Source organism: Oncorhynchus kisutch, linkage group LG18 (genome assembly GCF_002021735.2).
Source record: "Oncorhynchus kisutch isolate 150728-3 linkage group LG18, Okis_V2, whole genome shotgun sequence".
Classification (NCBI taxonomy): domain Eukaryota; kingdom Metazoa; phylum Chordata; class Actinopteri; order Salmoniformes; family Salmonidae; genus Oncorhynchus; species Oncorhynchus kisutch.
This window is the reverse complement of record NC_034191.2, coordinates 23549305-23575197: the sequence shown is the minus strand read 5'-3', so window position 1 is coordinate 23575197 and position 25893 is coordinate 23549305. Positions and strand designations below refer to the sequence as shown.

Below are 25893 nucleotides of genomic sequence, written 5' to 3'. Positions count from 1 at the left end.
AAATTATAGGTGGTCTATGTACAGGTGCAGTAATCTGTGAGCTGCTCTGACAGTTGGTGCTTAAAGCTAGTGAGGGAGATAAGTGTTTCCAGTTTCAGAGATTTTTGTAGTTCGTTCCAGTCATTGGCAGCAGAGAACTGGAAGGAGAGGCGGCCAAAGAAAGAATTGGTTTTGGGGGTGACTAGAGAGATATACCTGCTGGAGCGTGTGCTACAGGTGGGAGATGCTATGGTGACCAGCGAGCTGAGATAAGGGGGGACTTTACCTAGCAGGGTCTTGTAGATGACATGGAGCCAGTGGGTTTGGCGACGAGTATGAAGCGAGGGCCAGCCAACGAGAGCGTACAGGTCGCAATGGTGGGTAGTATATGGGGCTTTGGTGATAAAACGGATTGCACTGTGATAGACTGCATCCAATTTGTTGAGTAGGGTATTGGAGGCTATTTTGTAAATGACATCGCCAAAGTCGAGGATTGGTAGGATGGTCAGTTTTACAAGGGTATGTTTGGCAGCATGAGTGAAGGATGCTTTGTTGCGAAATAGGAAGCCAATTCTAGATTTAACTTTGGATTGGAGATGTTTGATATGGGTCTGGAAGGAGAGTTTACAGTCTAACCAGACACCTAAGTATTTGTAGTTGTCCACGTATTCTAAGTCAGAGCCGTCCAGAGTAGTGATGTTGGACAGGCGGGTAGGTGCAGGTAGCGATCGGTTGAAGAGCATGCATTTAGGCATGAGGCGGTAGGCGAATAATTACAATTTTGCAGATTAACACTGGAGTGATAAATGATCAGATGGTCATGTACAGGTAGAGATACTTGTGTGCAAAAGAGCAGAAAAGTAAATAAACATAAATAGTATGGGGATGAGGTAGGTAAAATTGGGTGGGCTATTTACCGATAGACTATGTACAGCTGCAGCGATCGGTTAGCTGCTCAGATAGCAGATGTTTGAAGTTGGTGAGGGAGATAAAAGTCTCCAACTTCAGCGATTTTTGCAATTCGTTCCAGTCACAGGCAGCAGAGAACTGGAACGAAAGGTGGCCAAATGAGGTGTTGGCTTTAGGGATGATCAGTGAGATACACCTGCTGGAGCACGTGCTATGGGTGGGGATCTGGATACATACATAACTTTTGAAAAACTGGGCGGGGTAAAATGGATAAAGTGAATTTGTTTGAACATGCGGTATTCAATTGGTTTTAAATTGGATGGAATGGCCATGCTACAGTATCATAATCACAATTGTTACTGTTGATAAGCTGGGTGGTGAGATTACCCTGGCCTACTCAGCGCCGGAGGAACTCCTAACCAATTGTGTTATTGTGTGTGTTTTTTCACATTATTTGTAACTTGTTTGGTACATAATGTTTCTGCCACCGTCTTTTATGACTGAAAAGAGCTTCTGAATATCAGAACAGCGATTATTCACCTCGTACTGGAAGAAGATTTTTTCTTTAACAAGTAAGAGACAAAGGATTTACTTCAGACACCGGACAAGGCCCAAATCCCCAATATTCTCATGAAGAAGAGATGGAGATATAGGGGTCGTAGGTCAGGGTGCCTTGTAAGAATCCGACAGCAAGTGGGTAACCCGCCTCTACCATCAGTCCTATTAGCCAACATGCAATCATTGGATAATAAACTGGACGAGCTCAGATCAACACTATCCTACCAACGGGACATTAAAAACTGTAATATCTTATGTTTCACCGAGTTGTGGCTGAATGACGACATGGATAACATACAGCTGGCTCATTTTCCGTGCATTGGCAAAATAGAACAGCTCTACCCGCAGGCCATGAGACTCCTGAACAAATGGCTACCTAGACTATTTGCATTGACCCCCCATCTATTTTCTTATTTTTTAAATGTTTTATTTAATTATTGTTTACTTCAGTTTATTTAGTAAATACTTTATTAACCCTTATATCTTCTTAAAACTGCATTGTTGATTAAGGGCTTGTCAGTAAGATCTACACCGGACCATGTGACAAATAACATAACAATTGATTTGGTTTTTATTTGAATGGAAGGTCTCTTCTCTGGCTGCACCACATGGTTATTGACAGTGTAAACAGATGGGCCAAGGCACAGAGACGCAGAGGACATGCCTTGATCGAGCGGCAATGCATTTCAGGCTCCATTTCAAATGAAATAAAAACCAAATGTTTTAATTTAGCAGTTATGAGCAGCACAGATATGAACCGCAGGAGAACCATTTAAAGCTTGACCTTGTTGTAATTGAGAGGTGAGCTGAACCTCCCTCTATGCATATGACTTCAGAAAGACGTCTTTCAACCCATTTTGATCACTGGCTTGTCTAATGTACAGTACTGTAGTTGAAAGCACAGTAAATCACTCTGCCTTTGACAATAACCTATAACGTTAGATTGTGATGCACAAAGAGACATATCTGCAGTGTATCTGCAGTGACAGTCTGTGTGTCCCTGAGCAGCATTTGCGCATCATCAGTTCACTCATTACAGCAGAGAGAGAAGCACTTACATGTCTATGATCCAGAAGAAAATAAATGTCCCTGTAATTGTAATCTAATTGTGCATCTCCTGACTAAAGGACATGGGCATGTGTAAGCACTGGAGGACTTACCATTAGGCAAAAGAGGCAATTGCCTCAGGTCTTACATCATCAAGGGGACTCATGAGCCGGGCTCTGTCTTGATCCACTGCATCTGCCAATATCGGCCTTCCACATCTGCGATGAAAGGTGGCCGAGCTACAGCGGTTTTTTGTCAGACCAGGAGACATCCCAAAAATTGGTCTACTCAGGAAAATGTCTGTAGTGTCCGAACAGGCTAATATGCCCCCACGATGGAAAGATAAGACTCTCAAGAACAAAATGATGTTCTCCATTTTTCTCTACCCCCACAAGAGTGACGGGATTCTTCTGAAGGTAACTGAGTACCGGCTGAAAAAATGAAGGGGAGGGAATAGGGCATTTCTACAGTATGTAAAATATATACAAGTAATTCCACGATCCCAATGTAAACATTCCCTGTCTTAGGTCAGTTAGGATCACCACTTTATTTTAAGAATGTGGAATGTCAGAATAAAAGTAGAGAATGATTTATTTCAGCTTTAATTTCTTTCATCACATTCCCAGTGAGTCAGAAGTTTACATACACTCAATTAGTATTTGGTAGCATTGCCTTTAAATTGTTTTACTTGGGTCAAACGTTTAGGGTAGCCTTCCACAAGCTCCCACAATAAGTTGAGTGAAATTTGGCCCATTCCTCCTGACAGAGCTGGTGTAACTGAGTCAGGGTTGTAGGCCTCCTTGCTCGCACATACTTTTTTATTCTGCCCACAAATGTTCTATAGGATTGAGGTCAGGGCTTTGTGATGACCACTCCAATACCTTGACTTTGTTGTCCTTAAGACATGTATGTAAGACATGTATGTTTTGGCAAAGTGGGTGGGGTTATATCCTGACTGTTTGGCCCTGTCCGGGGGTATCGTCGGACGGGGCCACAGTGTATCCCAACCCCTCCGGTCTCAGCCTCCAGTATTTATGCTGCAATAGTTGTGTGTCGGGGGGGGGGGGGGGGGCTAGGTTCTGTTATATCTGGAGTATTTCTCTTGTCTTATCCGGTGTCCTGTGTGAATTCAGTATGTTCTCTCTAAATCTCTCTTTTACTTTTTCTTTCGGAGGACCTGAGCACTAGGACCATGCCTCAGGACTACCTGACCTGATGTCTCCTTGCTGTCCCCAGTCCACCTGGTCGTGTTGCTTCTCCTGTTTCAACTGTTCTGCCTGCGGCTATGGAACCCTGACCTAGCCGCAGGCAGAACAGTTGAAACTGCAGCAGCGCCTCTTCAACCTCAGGAGGATGAAGAAATTTGGCTTGTCACCAAAAGCACTCATGAACTTTTACAGATGCACAATCGAGAGCATCCTGTCGGGCTGTATCACCACCTGGTACGGCAACTGCTCCACCCACAACCGTAAGGCTCTCCAGAGGGTAGTGAGGTCTGCACAACGCATCACCGGGGGCAAACTACCTGCCCTCCAGGACACCTACACCACCCGATGTCACAGGAAGGCCATAAAGATCATCAAGGACAACAACCACCCGAGCCACTGCCTGTTCACCCCGCTATCATCCAGAAGGCGAGGTCAGTACAGGTGCATCAAAGCAGGGACAGAGAGACTGAAAAACAGCTTCTATCTCAAGGCCACCAGACTGTTAAACAGCCACCACTAACATTGAGTGGCTGCTGCCAACATACTGACTCAACTCCAGCCACTTTAATAATGGAAACATTTATGTAAAAAATGTATCACTTGGCACTTTAAACAATGCCACTTAATATAATGTTTACACACCCTACATTACTCATCTCATATGTATATACTGTTCTCTATACCATCTACTGCATCTTGACATCTTTATGTAATACATGTATCACTAGCCACTTTAAACAATGCCACTTGTCTATGTTTACATACCCTACATTACTCATCTCATATGTATATACTGTGCTCGATACCATCTACTGCATCTTGCCTATGCCGTTCTGTACCATCACTCATTCATATATCTTTATGTACATATTCTTCATCCCTTGTGTGTACAAGGTAGTTGTTGTGAAATTGTTAGGTTAGATTACTCGTGGATTATTAATGCATTGTCGGAACTAGAAGCACAAGTATTTCGCTACACTCGCATTAACATCTGCTAACCATGTGTATGTGACAAATAAAATTTGATTTGACCTGTTCACTGGACGTACTACCTGTCCCAGACCTGCTGTTTGATCTGAATGATCAGCTCTGAAAAGCCAACTGACATTTACGCTTGTGGTGTTGACCTGTTGCGCCTTCTACAACCACTGTGATTATTATTTGACCCTGCTGGTCATCTATGAACATTTGAACATCTTGGCCATGTTCTGTTATAATCTCCCCCTGGCATAGCCAGAAGAGGACTGGCCACCCCTCATAGCCTGGTTCCTCTCTAGGTTTCTTCCTAGGTTCTGGCCTTCCTAGGGAGTTTTTCCTAGCCACCGTGCTTCTACACCTGCATTGCTTGCTGTTTGGTTCAGCTTCTATCTCTGAAGTGGCTGTTTATTGGGGGCCGTGAAATGAGAAGCTACCTACTGTATCCTTGACCACCTTTATGGAGTGCCTTTACGCTATCTAGTGGCCAAAAGCTGACACAGCACCTCAGCTGCAAATATACTTCATTTAGGTAAGACAGGTCAATTATCGCTTTTCCCATAAACCAAATAACAATAAGCTAAGCCACATATGCCGAGTGTGCAAAACATTTAGAACACCATCCTATAGTGAGTAGCAACCCCTTTTGCCCTCAGAACAGCCTTAATTCATCAGGGCATGGACTCTACAAGGTGTCGAAAGTGGTCCACAGGGACTCCAATGCTGGATGTCCACAAGTTGGCTGGATGTCCTTTGGGTGATGGACCATTCTTGATACACACAGGAAACTATGAAAATCCCAGCAGCGTTGCAGTTCTTGACACAAACCCTTGCGCCTGGCACCTACTACCATACCCTGTTCAAAGGCACGTAAATCTTTTGTCTTGCTGATTCATCTTCTGAATGGTACACGTACACAATCCATGACTCAATTATCTCAAGGCTTAAACATCCTTCTTTACCCTGTCTCCTCCCCTTCATCTACACTGAAGTGGATTTAACAATTATTGCTTTACGTGTGTATCAAGAATGGTTAAATAAATAAAGGTTAAATAAAAAATATATAACAAGTGAAATCAATAAGGGATCATAACTTGGATTCACCTGGTCAGTCTGTCATGGAAAGAGCAGGTGTCCATAATGTGTTATACACTCAGTGTATGTCTCATAACAGACTAAACTATTCCCAACTAAAAAAACAACATCAATAAATGAAAACATTTGGGAAAATGTTTGACCATGGCACAGTCTTCGCTAAGAAATAGTAAACTGAACAGAGTGATATTTTCATTTAGATTTAATTTGAATAAAAATGTATTACATACAATAAAATATCCAGTGGTACCATTTCAAAGACAATATATATTTTTAAGTTAATTAAAATCATTAAATCAAAAATGATTTTGTTATTTTTAATGTTTGGACTATATGGACAATATTGTCAGCAGAGTCCACAACTGCCATCTGTGAGTGGCCTAGTCCATAAAACACCCACTAGCCTCTACCATCTAGGCATGTGTAGATCTGAAGAAATATTTATATGTATTAGCAGTGCAGTGAAAATTCCTTGCAGATATTGATGAAGTTCCTAGGTCAGGGACAGGGGGTGTTTCTGGACCGTGCCCGTGCGTGTGTCAGGAGTGAGGGTGTAAGTACAGGATAGCCCCCGAATCCTCTAGTTTTTTTAAGGCTTCTGCTTCGTGGGTAAGGTCATGGTAGGAATCCTGGAACAGAACGAAAGCAGAGCCTAAACATAACATCACAGTGCACTGAAAAATCTACTAGCATGGCATATAACACTGAGTGTTGATCTGTCACAGGAGTTGAGTAAAATCCCATGCACATTCACCTTCATGGATTTCATAGTGTCATATCCATAGTAGTGTATAGGATGCTTCTGGTTTTTGGATGCTGGATATCCAAATCCAGCTATGTGCACCACATCACAGTAGTTGAGTGCCACGAACACGGCAAGGATCCCTGTAGTGGGGTGTACTGGTTTCTGTAGGAGTGAGAACCAAAACCAATGAGACCTACAGTATATTATAAACTGTGTGGTTCCAGCCCTGAATGCTGATTGGCTGACAGCCGTGGTATATCAGACCATATACCACGTGTATGACAAAACATTTAATTTTACTCCTCTAATTAAGTAGGTAACCAGTTTATAATAGCAATAAGGCACCTTGGGAGTTTGTGGTATATGGCCAACTTCGCAATGCTGTCATGCCTAAGAACAGTCCTTAGCCATGGTATATTAGCCATATACCACACACCCTCGTGCCTTTTTGCTTAAGTAATATACATGTAGTATTATGTTTGACACAGTAGGGGGCATCCGAGACCAGTAAAAACTCCCATAGTCCTGCATTTCTAGTACATTAGTTGGCATGACAAGTAAATTACAGAGCAGTGTACCCTTTTCTTAATGTGTACTTAGACAAAGCGAGATGGTACTAGGATTTTTGACTTTTTGTCTCCAGTACAATGTGAGGGGTGTCCCTGGTTTGATTCCGTTCATGGACACACATCCCTAGGTAGCTCCTCTTTTCAGTTCGCTGCAGCTAGCGACTGGAACGAGCTGCAAAAAAACACTCAAACTGGACGTTTTATCGCCATCTCTCCATGCAAAGACTCAGTCATGGAAACTCTTGCTGACAGTTGTGGCTGCTTTGCGTGATGTATTGTTGTCTCTACCCTCTTGCCCTTTGTGCTGTTGTCTGTGCCCAATAATGTTTGTACCATGTTCGTGCTGCTACCATGTTGTTCTTCTGCTATGTTGTGTTGCAACCATGTTGTTGTCAAGTGTTGCTACCATACTGTGTTTTCATCTGTTGCTGCCTTGCTATGTTGTTGTCTTAGGTCTCTCTTTATGTAGTGTTGTGGTGTCTCTCTTGTCGTGATGTGTGTTTTGTCCTATATTTTTATTTTGTATTTTTAATCCCAGCCTCCGTCCCCACAGGAGGCCTTTGCCTTCTGGTAGGCTGTCATTGTAAATAAGAATTTGTTCTTAACTGACTTGCCTAGTTAAATAAAGGTTAAATAAAACTGCTGTGTGTAAATAATGATTACCAATGTTCACAGAGGCAGCAGAGGGAAATTGTTTCTACATGAGAGCTGTGAGGGGGATTAAAATCCCCTTTTCCAAAGAGTAGGTTAAATTGAGCCTTTTTTTACATTCAGCATCACTCCCATCAAGGGAAATATAGTATACTTTCTAACAAAGATATCTACATATATTTCAGAATGTTGTGTATCCCTGGAAATAATCATAATTCATGTAAACATTACAGACCCACTCCAACCCGCCCAAATAGGTCCACAGGCGATGCAATCTCAACCACACTGCCCTAACCCATCTGGACAAGAGGAATACCTATGTGAGAAGGCTGTTCATCGACTACAGTTCAGCATTTAACACCATAGTACCCTCCAAACTCGTCATCAAGCTCGAGACCCTGGGTCTCGACCCCGCCTTGTGCAACTGGGTACTGGACTTCCTGACGGGCCGCCCCCAGGTGGTGAGGGTAGGTAACAACATCTCCACCCCGCTGATCCTCAACACTGGGGCCCCACAAGGGTGCGTTCTGAGCCCTCTCCTGTACTCCCTGTTCACCCACGACTGCGTGGCCACGCACGCCTCCAACTCAATCATCAAGTTTGCAGACGACACAACAGTGGTAGGCTTGATTACCAACACACTGACTCAACTCCAGCCACTTTAATAATGGGAATTGATGGGATTGATGTAAAATATATCACTAGCCACTTTAAACAATGCTACTTAATATAATGTTTACCTACCCTACATTATTTATCTCATATGTATACGTATATACTGTACTCTATATCATCTACTGCATCTTTATGTAATACATGTATCACTAGCCACTTTAAACTATGCCACTTTGTTTACATACTAATCTCATATGTATATACTGTACTCGATACCATCTACTGCATCTTGCCTATGCCGCTCTGTACCATCACTCATTCATATATCTTTATGTACATATTCTTTATCCCTTTACACTTATGTGTATAAGGTAGTAGTTTTGGAATTGTTAGCTAGATTACTCGTTGGTTATTACTGCATTGTCGGAACTAGAAGCACAAGCATTTCGCTACACTCGCAATAACATCTGCTAACCATGTGTATGTGACAAATAAAATTTGATTTGATTTGATTTGTTTTGAAAAGAAAAGAAAAGTTATCTCTTGGCACAATTTATAACGGGTATGGGGTTAATCCACCTACAAATGTCTGTACCGAATTAAATAATTACCTTTCTAAAACCATGTCTACCTTTATTTCCAAAACGCTTTTAGTCTTTTAATCATTATAAGCATCTTTTAACACAGGCTTAAGACCTAACAAACAGTTTCTATTTAAAAAGAAAAACACATAGGCCCAGGCCCTGTTGTTACCTCATGACTACCGACCTGTAGCACACCTGGAGCCATGAAGTGCTTTGAAAGGCTGCTCATGGCTCACAACACCATTATCCCAGAAACCCTAGACCCACTCCAATTTGCATACTGCACCAACAGATCCACAGATGGTACTATCTTTATTGCACTCCACACTGCCCTTTCACACCTCAACCAAAGCAACACCTATGTGAGAATGCTATTCATTGACTACAGCTCAACACCATAGTGTCCTCAAAGCTAATCACTAAGCGAAGGAGGTCAGAGACCTGACCGTGTGGTGCAAAGACAACAACCTCTCCCTCAACGTGAACCAGACAAAGGAGATGAGTGTGGAATACAGGAAAAGGAGGACCGAGCACGCCCCCTTCTCATCGACAGGGCTGCAGGGGAGCAGGTTGAGAGCTTTGTTCCTTTGGCGTCCACATCACCAGCAAACTAACATGGTCCAAACACACCAAGACAGTCATGAAGAGGGCACGACAAAACCTATTCCCCCTTAGGAGACAGAAAAGATTTGGCATGGGTCCTCAGATCCTCAAACGGTTCTACAGCTGCACCATCGAGAGCATCCTGACTGGTTGCATCACTGCTTGGTATGGCAACTGCTCGGCCTCTGACCACAAGGCACTACAATGGGTAGTGCGTACGGCCCAGTACATCACTGGGGCCAAGCTTCCTGCCATCCAGGATCTCTATACCAGGCGGTGTCAGAGGAAGGTCCTAAAAATTGCCAAAGACTCTAGCCACCCTAGTCATAGACTGTTCTCTTTGCTACCACAAGGCAAGCCGTACCAGAGCGCCAAGTCTAGGCTCAAGAGACTTCTAAACAGCTTCTACCCCCAAGCTATAAGACTCCTGAACATCTAATCAAATTACTATTTGCATTGTCCCCCCTCTTTTACGCAGCTGCTACTCTCTGTTATCATCTATGCATAGTCACTTTAATAACTCTACTTACATGTACATATTACCTCAATTACCTCAACTATCCTGTGCCACCGCATATTGACTCTGTACCGGTACCCCCTGTATATAGCCTCGCTATTGTTATTTTACTGCTGCTCTCTAAATTATTTGTTATTTTATGTATACTTTTTTTAGGCATTTTTCTTCAAACTGCATTGTTGTTAAGGGCTTGTAAGTAAGCATTTCACTATAAGGTATGTTGTATTCGGCGCATTTGACAAATAGCATTTGATTTGATTCCAGAGATAATGCCTTTAAGAACAATCTTTAAAGTATCTACTTTGGTTTAGATACAAGCATCGTGAAACCTCTAACACAATAAATCCATTTGACTTGGTGAAAATCAGTTTTTTGGCCCTAAGTTGTTTACCACTTTTTCCATGTGGTTTCTTCCTTCACAGACTGAAATGATGGGGTGACTTAACTTATCCCTTTGGCTCAACTTACCCGACTCTCCCTTATCTGTTCCATGTAATCATTAACCTTGGTTTACTTATCTACCCACCATTTCCAAGGAAGCTTCTTGTTCAGGCACATTATTCCTGCCTACTGCTTTCTCAATTCCTTCCAATACAACCCTACTGAGGTGCTGTGGGTCTGCAGTATAAATCAGCCAAATAAAATACCAATAAAACAACAATACATAAAACCTTCAAAATGGCCAATACTGAGTGCAGGAGCCTTTCCAAGGTAAATGTGAGTGAGTGAGTGAGTGAGTCAGTGAGTGAGTCAGTCAGTGAATCCTGCAGGGCTTTACAAGCATGCTGTCTGACCTGGACAGCCAATACTCGTGCCCTAAGGAGAGAGAAACTGGAGAAACCAAGTTCTCAAACCTGTGCTTCTCCTCTCTTCATCACACTGTACGGGACATTCCTCCAATCCTGGTTCCTAATGCACTTAGCATAAGTGCCTTTTCTTCCTGAGCCTGGCTCTGCTAAATCTGACATTCTGTGTGCATTAGTCTCATGTGGTCGGTCACCGAGCGCTCCAACTTCGGTAGTGCCTCGCATAGTTTGGACATTGGCCCATGGAGCCTTGGTGAGGTGAATATTGTCACTGCTGTTCGCCAAGCAGACCAGATTGGTGGGAGTCGGACCTTTGTTTTGGAAGGGGGTGGCGGTGGGGGCTGTCTGACCGACAGGGGCATTAGTTAGCCCTCTAGCTCTCCTCAGCTCAGTCAGCCTCTGTATTGTAACGAGGGGGACTGCCTGCTGCTGCTGCCTTCTCACAGAGCATGTGGATGACTGCCAACATGGCAGCCACAGGGAGGGGGTGAGAATTTGGCATTGGGGATGTGGGGCTGCGGTCGGGCCCGTGACCCAGGAAAGTGACAGGGGAGAGGGGAATGAGGGCAAAGGGGCCAGGATCGAGTGCCCGGCATGGTTGCTGTTCCTGTTCTCGCACAGAGTAAACAGCCTACGCCCTCCAGCCAGACACCCAGCCAGCCAGGAGACAGCCAGCCAAGGTTGAGCTCATCTTGCCTGTAGGGCCACGCAGATGGAGGAGTGCTATGCTCGGGCTGCCCCGCTGATCGCCTGCAGGACCCCTTCTTTCCCACTGTTCCCTCGGCACAGACACCAGCCAGTTGTGTTTGCATTTCAGCAGTCCAAAGAGTGCACAGCCTCAGTCTCTGACACAGGGGCTCACTGGGGGAACAAATTAAACCAAACTTAACCTGGCTTTGTTCCATCTCAAAGACATCTCCACCATGCACTGAACAAGCCCTCTTAGTAGATGGACCTCTTGGCCAATGAAAACACAATTCCACATTAGTTATAGCTCAAATCAATGTATCATGTATTTCAAAACCCAGAATTCCTCAGCCAAACAGAGAATTGTACTCCCAATTTGTGAACAGAAAACAGCTCAATGGCTTACTATTCAAATGTCATCCATCACAATATTCTATTCCGCAATCATTTTTCTTCATTCCATTAGTTCTGTTGTTCCATTCTGCATATGTTCTACTGTTATTTTGTGGAATTCCCTGCAGTATCGTTTTGTTCTTGCTCATCCATTTCTAGGTAATCAGTAGAGCGTTTGGGACTGACCTCCTTTCCAAACTGCAGCTGGTAGAAATGTATACAGACAGCACAGAACACTGGCCACTTCACATTGATTTATTTTCTGCCCATTACCTGGTTCCCAACGTGGCTAGGAGTAAACAGAGCTGATCCCTTACCTGTTTGCTCTTTGGTTGAAGAGGGATTTGTAGCAGACTGCTGGCCGTCCCATGCAGGAAGTGAGGGTCCAGCACCCGGATGCGACTGGTCCTGCCCAGCCAGATCTGTGGAGGGGGCTTCCAGAAACCTTTCCTCACCTGACACACACACACACACACACGGAGGAAAATGTGTGTTGATTAGTGAGTGAACACACACAGAGCCCGTGTCTACACAATTGAGGTCCTGTTTAAGTCTCATTCTTCTCAGTTTCTCAGGGCGACCTACTCCTAAATGAAGGAGTAATGACCCTGTCCCTAATCATGCTAATAGCGACCATAGCAGCCTGAGGTAAACCAGAGAGTGGAGGTGTTTGGACTGCTGAGACTACAGTTGGATTTTCAAGTAGGTTTGGCAAGGCTGCCATTGATAATGTACATTTTGTCACTGCGTGGATGGATTGCAAGTACCAGGGAAGCAGCTAAAATGGAGGTGTGTGTGCGCACACATCCAGTACCCTCTTCTCGTCGTACAGGATCTCTTTGAGCCAGCGGAGGTCCTGCTGTTTGAAAGGCACTAGGACCATAAGGGTGTCGGGGCCGTTGTGCATGCTGGGGTTGTAGGAGGCCGACTCAGGGTAGAAGAGACGCATAGTGGTCTTGTTCCCCACGTCATCCTCATAACCTCTGACAGGGGCATCATTCAGCCTGCACAGGGACACAGAGAAAGATAAACCTTAGCCATTCACTTCTATAAAAATAAAACAGAGTAAAAACATCAGCACACCATTCCTGAAGTGTAAATAGCAACACTCCAACCACAAAGGGTTTTCTTAGTGAGACTTTCTATTTATCTTATTTTCCCATGATGTTACTTGTACCCTGCACCTATGTAAGTTTGTTGGATTGTGTTTATTGCATTTGAATAAAAAAGCAAACAAGTAACAGTGCTACACTGGACAAAAATAACATGGAGGAGTTCATTCTACGCTTGCCACCAGTCACAGTTCCAGTATCCTTGCGTGCCAGGAATGCCATCGCTGGTGAAATTGACTACAGTTCAAGTAACCTTCATATTCTGAGTGTTCGCATGATAAGTTGAAAGCTGTTCTACCCTGCCTCTTATGTAACAGAATGCACTCCACTATTTCACCACCATGTATCAAAACAGGTGAAAACCCCTGTCTAGTTGATAGTGTTTAGGATTGTACACTTTAATGCAAGATTGCTCTAATTGTGTCTGCCATTTTACGATTTTTCCAGCCTAATGCAAGCGTCGGAAACATCAGGCTTGGTAGGAGAACAGAGCACCAAATGTCAATGAACTCTATTTCCTCAGCCTATGAGATTAGATTCAGAGAATCGGAGAAGTAAGAGCTGAGCAGAACAGAACAAAGCAGAACAGACCAGAGTGCATTGTGCCTGGATATGACCAGGCAAAATTGCCTGGGCTGTTGGTAAGAGGCTTATAAAAAAAAACAAAAAATGTATGTGTTCCTTCCAAGGCTATAAATCTGATTTGAAGAGGGCGCTGGGGTGTTTTTCTGCATGGTCGACCAAATCCCCCTTTTAAGCGCCTGAGTTAACCCAACAGTTGACTGATTGCATAGAGAAGGGCATTAAAGCAAGGTCACCAGTCTGAGCTGGCCATTATAGTACAGCATTATGCTTCCATGGGCAAAACGAATTAGAATACCCCTCTTTAGAGGACAACGCATCATAGAAAATCTTTTTGTTTTTTACTGGATTGCGGGAATTGCTATGGAAAAGGCCATTGGGGGACTGGTTAAATGCTATTGTGGATATAGACTGTACCCTGAGCCATATTTCGATATCAAATGCAGGCCTGACAACCCTGTCCATCTTTTTAGAGTACTAGACGGGCACGAAAAATTGGAGATTCAACTCGCAAATCTAGTGCAAAGGCATTTTAGAAGCAATGCCTCTATAGCTAATACCGGACACTCATTCATTATTCCTCGTAATGCCAAGATGTTTATATTTCTTTTGATTATACTTTTGTAATACTTTGTGACGTGGATCATAATTACAGTTAGTCTATCAGATTGCGTGATCCTCGTAATGTTACGTGGAAAATAGAACTGTTGGGACGCAGAATTAAATGTATATCACACCAGCACAAATGCGACCAGTTATTTTTCGTATTTGCATTTAATTTCTTTCACTAGCAAATGCGAGTGAACTGCTGGCACTTTAGAGCCCACTGAATGTTCATCCTATGTTCGCTAACGTTAGCTTGAAACAATTAGTGTTGACCTTTCCACAACACACGGAGTCGAAAAGGGATTTGTCCATGTGTTCACGTACAGCTGACAGTCGGCAAACTCAGCATCACAACAAACAGGAGGCGCAGACACAGGGTAGCTACGTCGAATAATGATGTATTAATCTCCATGTCTGTTGACACAAACTCTGTACATGTTTGTGTGTTGCAGCTCGATAATCGGGATGTTAGATTTACTCTGTGGATTCATTTTTTAAATAAAATGTAAAAATAATAATAATCAGGCCCTATTCATTTCTGCGTACTTTTAACTCGGATCTCGTACCTGCGTACATGGACAGAGAATTGTGTAGCTGGTACGTAAAATGCGTGCATGTTGGCAGGTCTGCAAATGATATGGCTCTTGACTGTACTGTCTGCAATATAATGCCCTCTATGTACTGATATTGATTAGGAACACCATTAATTGTGCAGGAACATCATTGGATAAAACAGAAATGAGGAGTCCTGGGAATAGTTCAACAGAAGAGGAGGGAGGATGGACTTAATGAAGATTTTTGTGGTAGAAAACAGGATGGAACCATTAGGCTTAATACTTACCGGATCACCACATCATACTCGTTGATGACGCCCCCCAAGGAGCTGTTTTTAATGGCAAACCCATTTCCTATGACTGCACATGTTCTGCAGTCTAGACTGAGGAAATACATCAAAATAAATTAAGTTCAGTATAATTCACTGCTTCCTATTATTACAATCCATTTACTTTAGTGTTGCCTGTATTATCATTTTAGAGTTCAAGACCACTTTCAGAGGGGTGACTGTAACTGCACACTACAGTAGAACCACTGGACATTTTCCAACACTGCCATTGTAATAGTGACTGGTCACACTGCTTGGTTTGACAATTGGCATTCTTTCTTGAAATTAAGTAAGGCAGCTTCCTTGTCCACCCATTATACACACACCACAGGGATGAGTCATTATGTTAGCACAGCATTTACACTACAATACATTGTGGAGAGTTATGGAAAAAAAAGACCCTTCTGTAAATTGCTCTCAGACGCAAATCACCCATCGGTGGTTCTTTGTGATCTTAACAATTATTGTAAGAAATAAAGTGGTTAAAACGGCACACCAGAGGTTAAAAACCTTGCTAATATGGCTAAGAAACACTCATCACACTTACCGATCAATGCTGGCCGGCATTTTGTAATTGGCAATAATGGCTAACACTCTCAGCAGCAGTAATTCTGGAAAGGAGAGAGGGATTAATAAAGGTGTGATCACTCAGACTGAAAAAGACATTTATTTAACTAGGCAAGTCAGTTAAGAACACATTCTTATTTACAATGACAGCCTACCCCAGCCAAACCTGGGCCAATTATGCGCCGCCCTATTGGACTCCAAATCACGGCCGGATGTGATACAGCCTGGATTTGAACCAGGGACTGTAGTGACACCTCTTGCACTGAGATGCAGTGTCTTAGACCGCTGTGCCACTCAGGAGCCCAGATTCTGAGGACAGTTTGTCTTCACATAGAGAAGTTCATATTGAGAGGACCAATGACTCAATACTGTTTCCAGCTAACTCGTCATAAACTCAATAAATGTCGCACGCGTTTTCTGGCAAGTGGACATTGACTCCATAATGCTGCTCAATAAAATGTATCTTATGATTTGAGTCATTATGTTATCAGCTGTCACAAAGTGCTATACAGATACCCAGCCTAAAACCCCAAAGAGTACGTGTTACTTTATAGCAGGGGAACAGTGGTGACTTTTACAGCAGTATATGCAAACGGCTGCTCATTCAAAAAGTAACTAGACCAAACAAAACAGGAAGGGACTCAAGTCAACTCTTGGTGAACTGACAGCGTGCAGAGCTTGGCTGAGAATGAAATGTATATGTATTTAGATGTAATTTTTCTTTTTCAGAGGAGCGTTACATGTACAAAAACAATCAAATGCATACAAATATAACCCTGACCCATTCCCCCCTAAGGCCCTATCCACCCGCCCGCATCCTCCCTCCCCACCTAGAAACTACGCTTCCCACCCTGCCTAACGGCGATTGTTCATTACAGAGTCAAGTATATTTTTCCAGGCCTCAATTGTTCCTTCACTAGCACCATTCATTCTCGCTGTCGATAATCCTAATGCAATAACTTCCAATAGTAACTGTATCCACTGGGTAAATGGGAGAGAGTGAGGTGGTTGCCATCATAGAGACAAAAAATTTTTTGCAGCATTGCTTCCTGCCAGCAGAAATCTTCTCTGATTGAGAGATTCAAGGGGCTATCATTGTTAAGTAACAAAATAAATGGTAAGCATTGAAAAGTTACATTTCTGCACTTCAAAATGTATTTTGTAACTTTTCCCCAGAAACATTTAACTGCAGAGGGAGGGTCATGTAAAAATCTTCCAAGCGTGACATAGTTCCCAATCGTTCTGATCGTTCTTCATTGTGACGTCATGCTGTAAAATTGATCCCAGCTTGAAAATATTGCCAGTTGAATAATTACACGCGCATCTCTTTATGCGAATGGCTGAGCTCGTCTCTTTATGCGGGTGGCTGAGCTCGTCTCTTTATGCGGGTGGCTGAGCTCGTCTCTTTATGCGGATGGCTGAGCTCGTCTCTTTATGCGGATGGCTGTGCTCGTCTCTTTATGCGGATGGCTGAGCTCGTCTCTTTATGCGGATGGCTGAGCTCGTCTCTTTATGCAGATGGCTGAGCTCGTCTCTTTATGCGGATGGCTGAGCTCGTCTCTTTATGCGGATGGCTGAGCTCGTCTCTTTATGCGGATGGCTGAGCTCGTCTCTTTATGCGGATGGCTGAGCTCGTCTCTTTATGCGGATGGCTGAGCTCGTCGCTTTATGCGGATGGCTGAGCTCGTCTCTTTATGCGGATGGCTGAGCTCGTCTCTTTATGCGGATGGCTGAGCTCGTCTCTTTATGCGGATGGCTGAGCTCGTCGCTTTATGCGGATGGCTGAGCTCGTCTCTTTATGCGGATGGCTGAGCTCGTCTCTTTATGCGGATGGCTGAGCTCATCTCTTTATGCAGATGGCTGAGCTCATCTCTTTATGCGGATGGCTGAGATCATCTCTTTATGCGGATGGCTGAGCTCATCTCTTTATGCGGATGGCTGAGCTCATCTCTTTATGTAGATGGCGAAGCTCATGCAGATGTTTCTCTCACACCATCCCTTGACCTCAAAAAACTGTTCTGTGGTCACACACATTTGCTTCACACATCTGTCAATCAATGGTTACCAGGAGTATTGACTCGGACCAATCAGAAGCTTGTTGAGGCATGAGGTCAGCATATAAATACCTGGACTCGCACATCAAAGTGCTGAGGGATGATGTAAGGAGAGATTTTTTGTGATTGCAAAGACTTGGGTGCTACGTTTTCGAATGACAGTGCATACATTTGTTTGTTAGTGGAGTTTGAGTTTATTCATTCTTACTCACAGATCAAACTGAAGAAATGCAGAATTTACATTACTAATAATTGCAAAACACTCATTTTGATTCATAATTACATTGTTTTTCAATTTTGCACCAAATAGAAAGTGTGAGCAATAATAAGACCAAAGCATAGTTTACATTGTCTTAAGGGATAAATCAATGAAGACCACCTCTTCCAGGGCCATAGGAGACACCATATTTCTCTATACTCAGCCGGTGGGGCAGAAGATATGTAATAGTCGATGGAGGTTATCCAAGGATAAACACTTTTTAACAAACCCGATTAGGTCCATGTGGATCAATTTGGGTAAGTAAGTCTTGAGACGACAACATTTTGGAAAAAAACATTTAATATCGGTGTTTATCAAAGATAGGGAGCGATAGTGAGAACCTGGGTGGTATCAATACCTTTTTAAAATAAAAGTGTAATTAGAATGAAATATATTTTCATAAACATGTTCCATTAAAGTCTTTGTGCTTTGTGGGAAAGAGAGGAAAACAAAGAAATGACACAATGAAATGAGAGAACATACCACTTCCTTTAATACCGTAGGGCAACGCTAATGTGGACTGATGTTGTCGCCAGAAGAAATCATCCAGTTTGAAGAAGAGCTCTGTTTGTCTGCTAATGCTGTAATAGGAACAGTGGAGAAAATAATTCACATTACAACCTGGAAATACGCAAGCATATAGTGTACAGTTCCTACTAAATATTCCATACTGCCAATGGTATGGGGATATAAAGTACACACTGCTGACCTGGCAGTTTTAGTTTCAGTCATTAAAATGGGAATGAACTTAGCCATAATTCCTTCTCATAGTTCAGTCTAATCAACCCCCATGTCTATCAGGCAGACAAATTGTACGTATTATAAGCAAAGCCGATTTCAATAAAAATGTTCCCAACTCAACAAGTAATATGTTAACATGATGTCATTCAGTAAGCATGCCCCTCTATAAAATCAACTGTTGCCATTTTTACTGCCAAGAAGAAGAAGAAAAACAATGATGTACATTGCATTCGGAAAGCATTCAGATCCCTTCACTATTTCCATTTTACTTTAGAGCCTTATTCTAAAATTTAATCCTTTTTATCAAAAATAAAAACTTAAATATGACATTTACATAATTATTCAGATCATGTCCAAACAATTGAATTTACCGCAGGTGAACTCCAATCAAGTTGTAGATACATCTCAAGGATGATCAATGGAACAGGATGCACCTGAACTCAATTTTGAGTCTCATAGCAAAGGGTCTGAATACTTACAGTGGGGCAAAAAAGTATTTAGTCAGCCACCAATTGTGCAAGTTCTCCCACTTAAAAAGATGAGAGGCCTGTAATTTTCATCATAGGTACACTTCAACTATGACAGACAAAATGAGAAAGAAAATCCAGAAAATCACATTGTAGGATTTTTTATGAATTTATTTGCAAATTATGGTGGAAAATAAGTATTTGGTCACCTACAAACAAGCAAGATTTCTGGCTCTCACAGACCTGTAACTTCTTCTTTAAGAGGCTCCTCTGTCCTCCACTCGTTACCTGTATTAATGGCACCTGTTTGAACTTATCAGTATAAAAGACACCTGTCCACAACCTTAAACAGTCGCCCCCCAAACTCCACTATGGCCAAGACCAAAGAGCTGTCAAAGGACACCAGAAACAAAATTGTAGACCTGCACCAGGCTGGGAAGACTGAATCTGCAATAGGTAAGCCGCTTGGTTTGAAGAAATCAACTGTGGGAGCAATTATTAGGAAATGGAAGACATATAAGACCACTGATAATCTCCCTCGATCTGGGGCTCCACGCAAGATCTCACCCCGTGGGGTCAAAATGATCACAAGAACGGTGAGCAAAAATACCAGAACCACACGGGGGGACCTAGTGAATGACCTGCAGAGAGCTGGGACCAAAGTAACAAAACCTACCATCAGTAACACACTACGCCGCCAGGAACTCAAATCCTGCAGTGCCAGATATGTCCCCCTGCTTAAGCCAGTACATGTCCAGGCCCGTCTGAAGTTTGCTAGAGAGCATTTGGATGATCCAGAAGAAGATTGGGAGAATGTCATATGGTCAGATGAAACCAAAATATAACTTTTTGGTAAAAACTCAACTCGTTGTGTTTGGAGGACAAAGAATGCTGAGTTGCATCCAAAGAACACCATACTTACTGTGAAGCATGGGGGTGGAAACATCATGCTTTGGGGCTGTTTTTCTGCAAAGGGACCAGGACGACTGATCCGTGTAAAGGAAAGAATGAATGGGGCCATGTATCGTGAGATTTTGAGTGAAAACCTCTTTCCATCAGCAAGGGCATTGAAGATGAAACATGGCTGGGTCTTTCAGCATGACAATGATCCCAAACACATTGCCCGGGCAACAAAGTAGTGGCTTCGTAAAGAAGCATTTCAAGGTCCTGGAGTGGCCTAGCCAGTTTCCAGATCTTAACCCCATAGAAAATCTTTGGAGGGAGTTGAAAGTCCATGTTGCCCAGCAACAGCCCCAAAACATCAATGCTCTAGAGGAGATCTGCATGGAGGAATGGGCCAAAATACCAGCAACAGTGTGTGAAAACCTTGTAAAGACTTACAGAAAACGTTTGACCTCTGTCATTGCCAACAAAGGGTATATAACAAAGTATTGAGATAAACGTTTGTTATTGACCAAATACTTATTTTCCACCATAATTTGCAAATAAATTCATAAAAAATCCTACAATGTGATTTTCTGGATTTTTTTCCCTTCATTTTGTCTGTCATAGTTGAAGTGTACCTATGATGAAAATTACAGGCCTCTCATCTTTTTAAGTGGGAGAACTTGCACAATTGGTGGCTGACTAAATACCTTATTTACATACAGTGGGGCAAAAAAGTATCTGTTTTCTATTTGTAATATAATTTAAAAAATATATCAAAAAAACTGGTTTTGCTTTGTTATTATTGGGTATTGTTTGTAGATTGATGAGGAAAATGTTGTATTTAATCTATTTTAGAATAAGGCTGTAACGTAACAACATGTGGAAAAGGGAAAGGGGTCTGAATACTTTCCGAATGCACTGTACCAGGTAGGGTTTTTACAGTGCTGATAGTCACTGTTTATTATATTTGCATAGTCACTTTACCCCTACCTACATGTACAAATTACCATGATTTCGAAGGAATTGTCAGTAGATCTGGGCAAGGGTACCAAAACATTTCTGCAGCAGTGAAGGTTCCCATCATTCTTAAATGGAAGAAGTTTGGAACCACCAAGACTCATCCTAGAGCTGGCCGCCAGGCCAAACTGAACAATCTTGGTGTGTTTGGACCATAAGAGTTTGTTGGTGATGTGGACACCAAGTAGCTTGAAACTCTCGACCTGCTCCACTTCAGCCCCGTCAATGTGAATGGGGGCGTGTTCGGCCCTCATTTTCCTGTAGTCCACGATCAGCTCCTTTGTCTTGCTGACGTTGAGGTTGTCGGTAATCAGACCTACCACCGTTGTTGTCGTCAGCAAACTTAATGATGGTGTTGGAATCTTGCTTGGCCGCGCAGTCATGAGTGAACAGGGAGTACAGAAGGGGACTAAGCACGCACCCCTGAAGGCACCTGTGTTGAGGATCAGCGTGGCAGATGTGTTATTGCCTACCCTTACCACCTGGGGACGGCGCGACAGGAAGTCCAGGATCCAGTTGCAGAGAGAGGTGTTTGGTCCCAGGGTCCTTAACTTAGTGATGAGCTTTGTGTGCACTATGGTGTTGAACGCTGAGCTGTAGTCAATGAACAGCATTCTCACAAAGGTGTTCCTTTTGTCCAGGTGGGAAAGGGCAGTGTGGAGGGCGATTGAGATTGCATCATCTGTGGATCTGTTGGGGATATATGCAAATTGGAGAGGGTCTAGGGTTTCCGGGATAATGATGTCGATGTGAGCCATGACCAGCCTTTCAAAGCACTTCATGAATACAGACGTGAGTGCTACAGGGAGGTAGTCATTTAGGCAGGTTACCGTTGCTTTCTTGGGCACAGGGACTATGGTGGTCTGCTTGAAACATGTTGGTATTACAGACTCGGTCAGGGAGAGGTTAAAAACACCTGCACACCCATCCAGCATCACTACTCTGGACGGTTCTGACTTACAATATGTGGACAACTACAAATACCTAGGTGTCTGGTTAGACTCTAAACTCTCCTTCCAAACTCACATTAAGCATCTCCAATCCAAAATGAAATCTAGAATCAGCTTCCTATTTCACAACAAATCATCCTTCACTCATGCTGCCAAACATACCCTTGTAAAACTGACTATCCTACCGATCCCTGACTTCGGCGATGTCATTTACAAAATAGCCTCCAACACTCTACCTTGCAAATTGGATGCAGTTTATCACAGTGCCGTCCGTTTTGTTACCAAAGCCCCATATACTACCCACCACTGCGACCTGTATGCTCTCGTTGGCTGGCTCTCGTTGGCTGGCCCTCGCTTCATATTTGTTGCCAAACACACTGGCTCCAGGTCATCTTTAAGTCTTTGCTAGGTAAAGCCCCGCCTTATCTAAGCTCACTGGTCACCATAGCAGCACCCACCCGTAGCACGCGCTCCAGCAGGTATATTTCACTGGTCACCCCCAAAGTCAATTCTTCCTTTGGCCGCCTTTCCTTCCAGTTCTCTGCTGCCAATGACTGGAATGAACTGCAAAAATCAATGAAGCTGGAGACTCATATCTCCCTCACTAACTTTAAGCACCAGCTGTCAGAACAGCTCACAGATCACTGCACCTGTACATAGCCCATCCAACTACCTCATCCCCATACTGTTATTTATTTTGCTCCTTCGCACCCCAGTATCTCTACTTGCACACTCATCTACTGCACATCTATCACTCCAGTGATTAATTGCTAAATTGTAATTATTATGGCCTATTTATTTCCTTTACCTCCCTTATCCTACCTCATTTGCACACACTGTATATAGACATTTTCTATTGTATTATTGACTGTATTTTTGTTTATTCGATGTGTAACTCTGTTGTTGTTTGTGTCGCAGTGCTTTGCTTTATCTTGGCCAGGTCGCAGTTGTAAATGAGAACTTGTTTTCAACTAGCCTACCTGCTTAAATAAAGGTTATATATATATATATATATATATATATATATATATATTTTTTAAAGGTCAGTGAAGATACTTGACAGTTCGTTCGTGCATGCTCTGAGTACACTGCCTGGTAATCCATCTGGCCCAGCGGCCTTGTGAATGTTGACCTGTTTAAAGGTCATACTCACTGCGGCTATAGAGAGCATGATCACACAGTCATTCCAGAACAGCTGATGCTCTCATGCATGCTTCAGTGTTGCTTTCCTCGAAGCGAGCATAAAAAGGTATTTAGCCCGTTTTGTATGCTCGCTTCCCTAGGCAGCTCGCGACTGGGTTCCCCTTTGTAATCGTCAGCTCTAGCCTTTAGCTCATTGTGGATGTTGCCTATAATCCATGTCTTCTGGTTGGGATATGTACGTCCGGTCACTGTGGGGACGACGTCGTGGATGCACTTATTGATGAAGCCGGTGACGGAGGTGGTATACTCCTCAATGCCGTTGGATGAATCCCGGAACATATTCCAGTCTGTGCAAGCAAAAAAGTCCTGTAGCGTAGCATCTGCGTCTTCTGACCACTTCCATATTGAGTGAGTCACTGGTACTTCCTGCTTTATTTTGTATTTTGTAAACTTGTAAGCAGGAATCAGGAGGATAGAATTATGGTCAGATTTGCGAAATGGAGGGTGAGGGAGAGCTTTGTAGGCGTGTCTGCTTGTGGAGTAAAGGTGGTCTACAAAATGGTAGAAATGAGGTAAAAACGGATTTAAGTTTACCTGCATTAAAGTCCCCGGCCACTAGCAGCACCACTTCTGGATGAGTATTTTCTTGTTTGCTTATGGCCGTATACAGCTCATTGAGTGTGGTCTTAGTGCCAGCATTGGTTTGTGGTGGTAAATAGACAACCATGAAAAATATAGATGAAAGCTCTTGGTAGATAGTGTGGTCTACAGCTTATCATGAGATACTCTACCTCGGGTGAGCAATACCTCGAGACTTCCTTAATATTAGACATCGCGCACCAGCTGTTATTGACAAATAGACACCACCCCTCGTCTTACTGGACGTAGCGGTTCTGTCCTGCCGATGCACGGAAAACCCAGTCAACTGTATATTATCCATGTCGCCGTTCAGCCACGACTCTGTGCAACATAATATATTACAGTTTTTAATGTCCCGTTGGTAGGATAGTGTTGATCGGAGCTCATCCAGTTTATTATCCAGTCATTGCACGTTGGCCAATAGAACAGATGGGAGAGGCGGGTTACCCACTCGTCGAAAAATTCTCCCAAGGCACCTGGATCTGCGCCCCCTGTATCTCCATCTTTTCTTCATGTGAATGATGGGGATTTGGGCTGGTCTGTGAGCAACAGTATATCCTTCGAGTCAGACTCATTAAAGAAAAAATATTAGTCCAGTTCGAGGTAATTAATCGCTGTTCTGAGATCCAGAAGCTCTTTCCGGTCATAAAATATGGTAGCAGCAACATTATGTCTAAACTAAGTTACAAACTATGCAAAAACAAAACACACAAAATAGCACAATTGGTTAGGAGCCCGTAAAACAGCAGCCATCCCCTGCAGCGCCATTATCTCAGTCTCATAGCAAAGGGTAAAAATGGTATATCTGTTTGTTTATTTTTTTTATACACTTTTCAAAAAACGGGGTATTGTTTGTAGATTTAAAAAAAACATTCATTTTAGAATAAAGCTGTAAAGTAACAAAAATGTGGAAAAGGTAATGGGGTCTGAATACTTACTGAATGTACTGTACAGTACTGAGACTCCAAGGAAAGGGGTGAGACAAACATCACAAGCACACTAGTAAAATGTATTACTCTATTACTGTCTCCTGGTGTTTGTTCTCTGGTTGGAATTTAACATGGAGGATTATGCTTTGGATACCCGCTGTTTACGAGTAAGTAACAGTTAGTCATTGAGATATATTACCATGGTGTGCCAGTTGTAGTTGTCAGTGAAAGACTAAGGGACAACTTGGGGGCTTCCAATTAAGAGTGACATTGTTATTGCCTAGGAGGTGTCATGACGTTGGCCTCTTTGGGTATAGCAAGCCCCATCCCCCTCTCCCTGCCTCCCCCTTTCCTCCTTCAACTATGTTGCTGTGGTCAGAGAGATGTCGTAAATTCCTGAGGACCTCCTCAAGGCCACACAGTATAGAGAGAGTCAATTTTCATAGAGGACAAAGGAAATCCTTCCACCTCACAGAACCTGAGGTACAAACAAATTTCATGTTCCGGAGAAAGTATAAAAGATCGGTGAAGAATCCAGCTACGAACTGGTCCGTTTGTCACAATTTGGGGAAGCTCATGGGAGACGGTGTGGCCACATTACCATAACACTGTTAATATAATAGCCTCAGACCATGTTTTTCTCCATTAGGGGAGACAAAGGTTGTAGACCATTGCTGAATCTTTTAACCATACCACGTGGTTAAACACTTAAGACTATCGATACCGACAGAATAAGAACAAGTCTTTGATATTAATTACTAGTCTGCAGCTAGGAATTCGGTATCATTGAACGCAAAGAACGACAACCGCCGACACATCCATTCTATAACAAATGTCACTCTGAACTATCCCCCCTAACCAAACCGAGAGAGAGGGAGAGAGACGGACAATTCTACAAAAAAAAAAAAACTTTTCACCAGCGATCAAGACGACACACTGAGCGTAAATATATATATTGATTGCAATTGTTCCCGAATGAGTGAGCGTTCATGTGTAAAGGATTAGCATTTCAATTGTTATAATTATCACTCTGTAGTGACTTCTTAGTCGACCCCCACTTCCCCTTTTGTCTAACAAGCCGCCATGCCGGATTAGCCCACTAGGGCACATTCTCC

The 25893-nt window shown here is 43.0% G+C and overlaps 1 protein-coding gene across 4 annotated transcripts in view; it reads right to left on the bottom strand.

Annotated features, from left to right (window-relative positions):
• Nucleotides 1–5955: 5955 nt before the first annotated feature.
• Nucleotides 5956–25893, bottom strand: part of LOC109909208 (CMP-N-acetylneuraminate-beta-galactosamide-alpha-2,3-sialyltransferase 4-like) — a 59421-nt gene continuing 39483 nt past the window's right edge. For all 4 annotated transcript variants that reach the window (XM_031796166.1, XM_020508251.2, XM_020508252.2 and 1 more), the window contains 7 exons: nucleotides 18488–18585; nucleotides 15672–15735; nucleotides 15083–15178; nucleotides 12756–12945; nucleotides 12259–12396; nucleotides 6526–6678; nucleotides 5956–6400 (listed from right to left, as the gene is read on the bottom strand). In XM_031796166.1, the coding sequence (XP_031652026.1) occupies nucleotides 6311–6400; nucleotides 6526–6678; nucleotides 12259–12396; nucleotides 12756–12945; nucleotides 15083–15178; nucleotides 15672–15735; nucleotides 18488–18585 (829 nt within the window). In that variant the 3' untranslated portion in view covers nucleotides 5956–6310. The remainder of the gene's footprint in view (nucleotides 6401–6525; nucleotides 6679–12258; nucleotides 12397–12755; nucleotides 12946–15082; nucleotides 15179–15671; nucleotides 15736–18487; nucleotides 18586–25893) is intronic.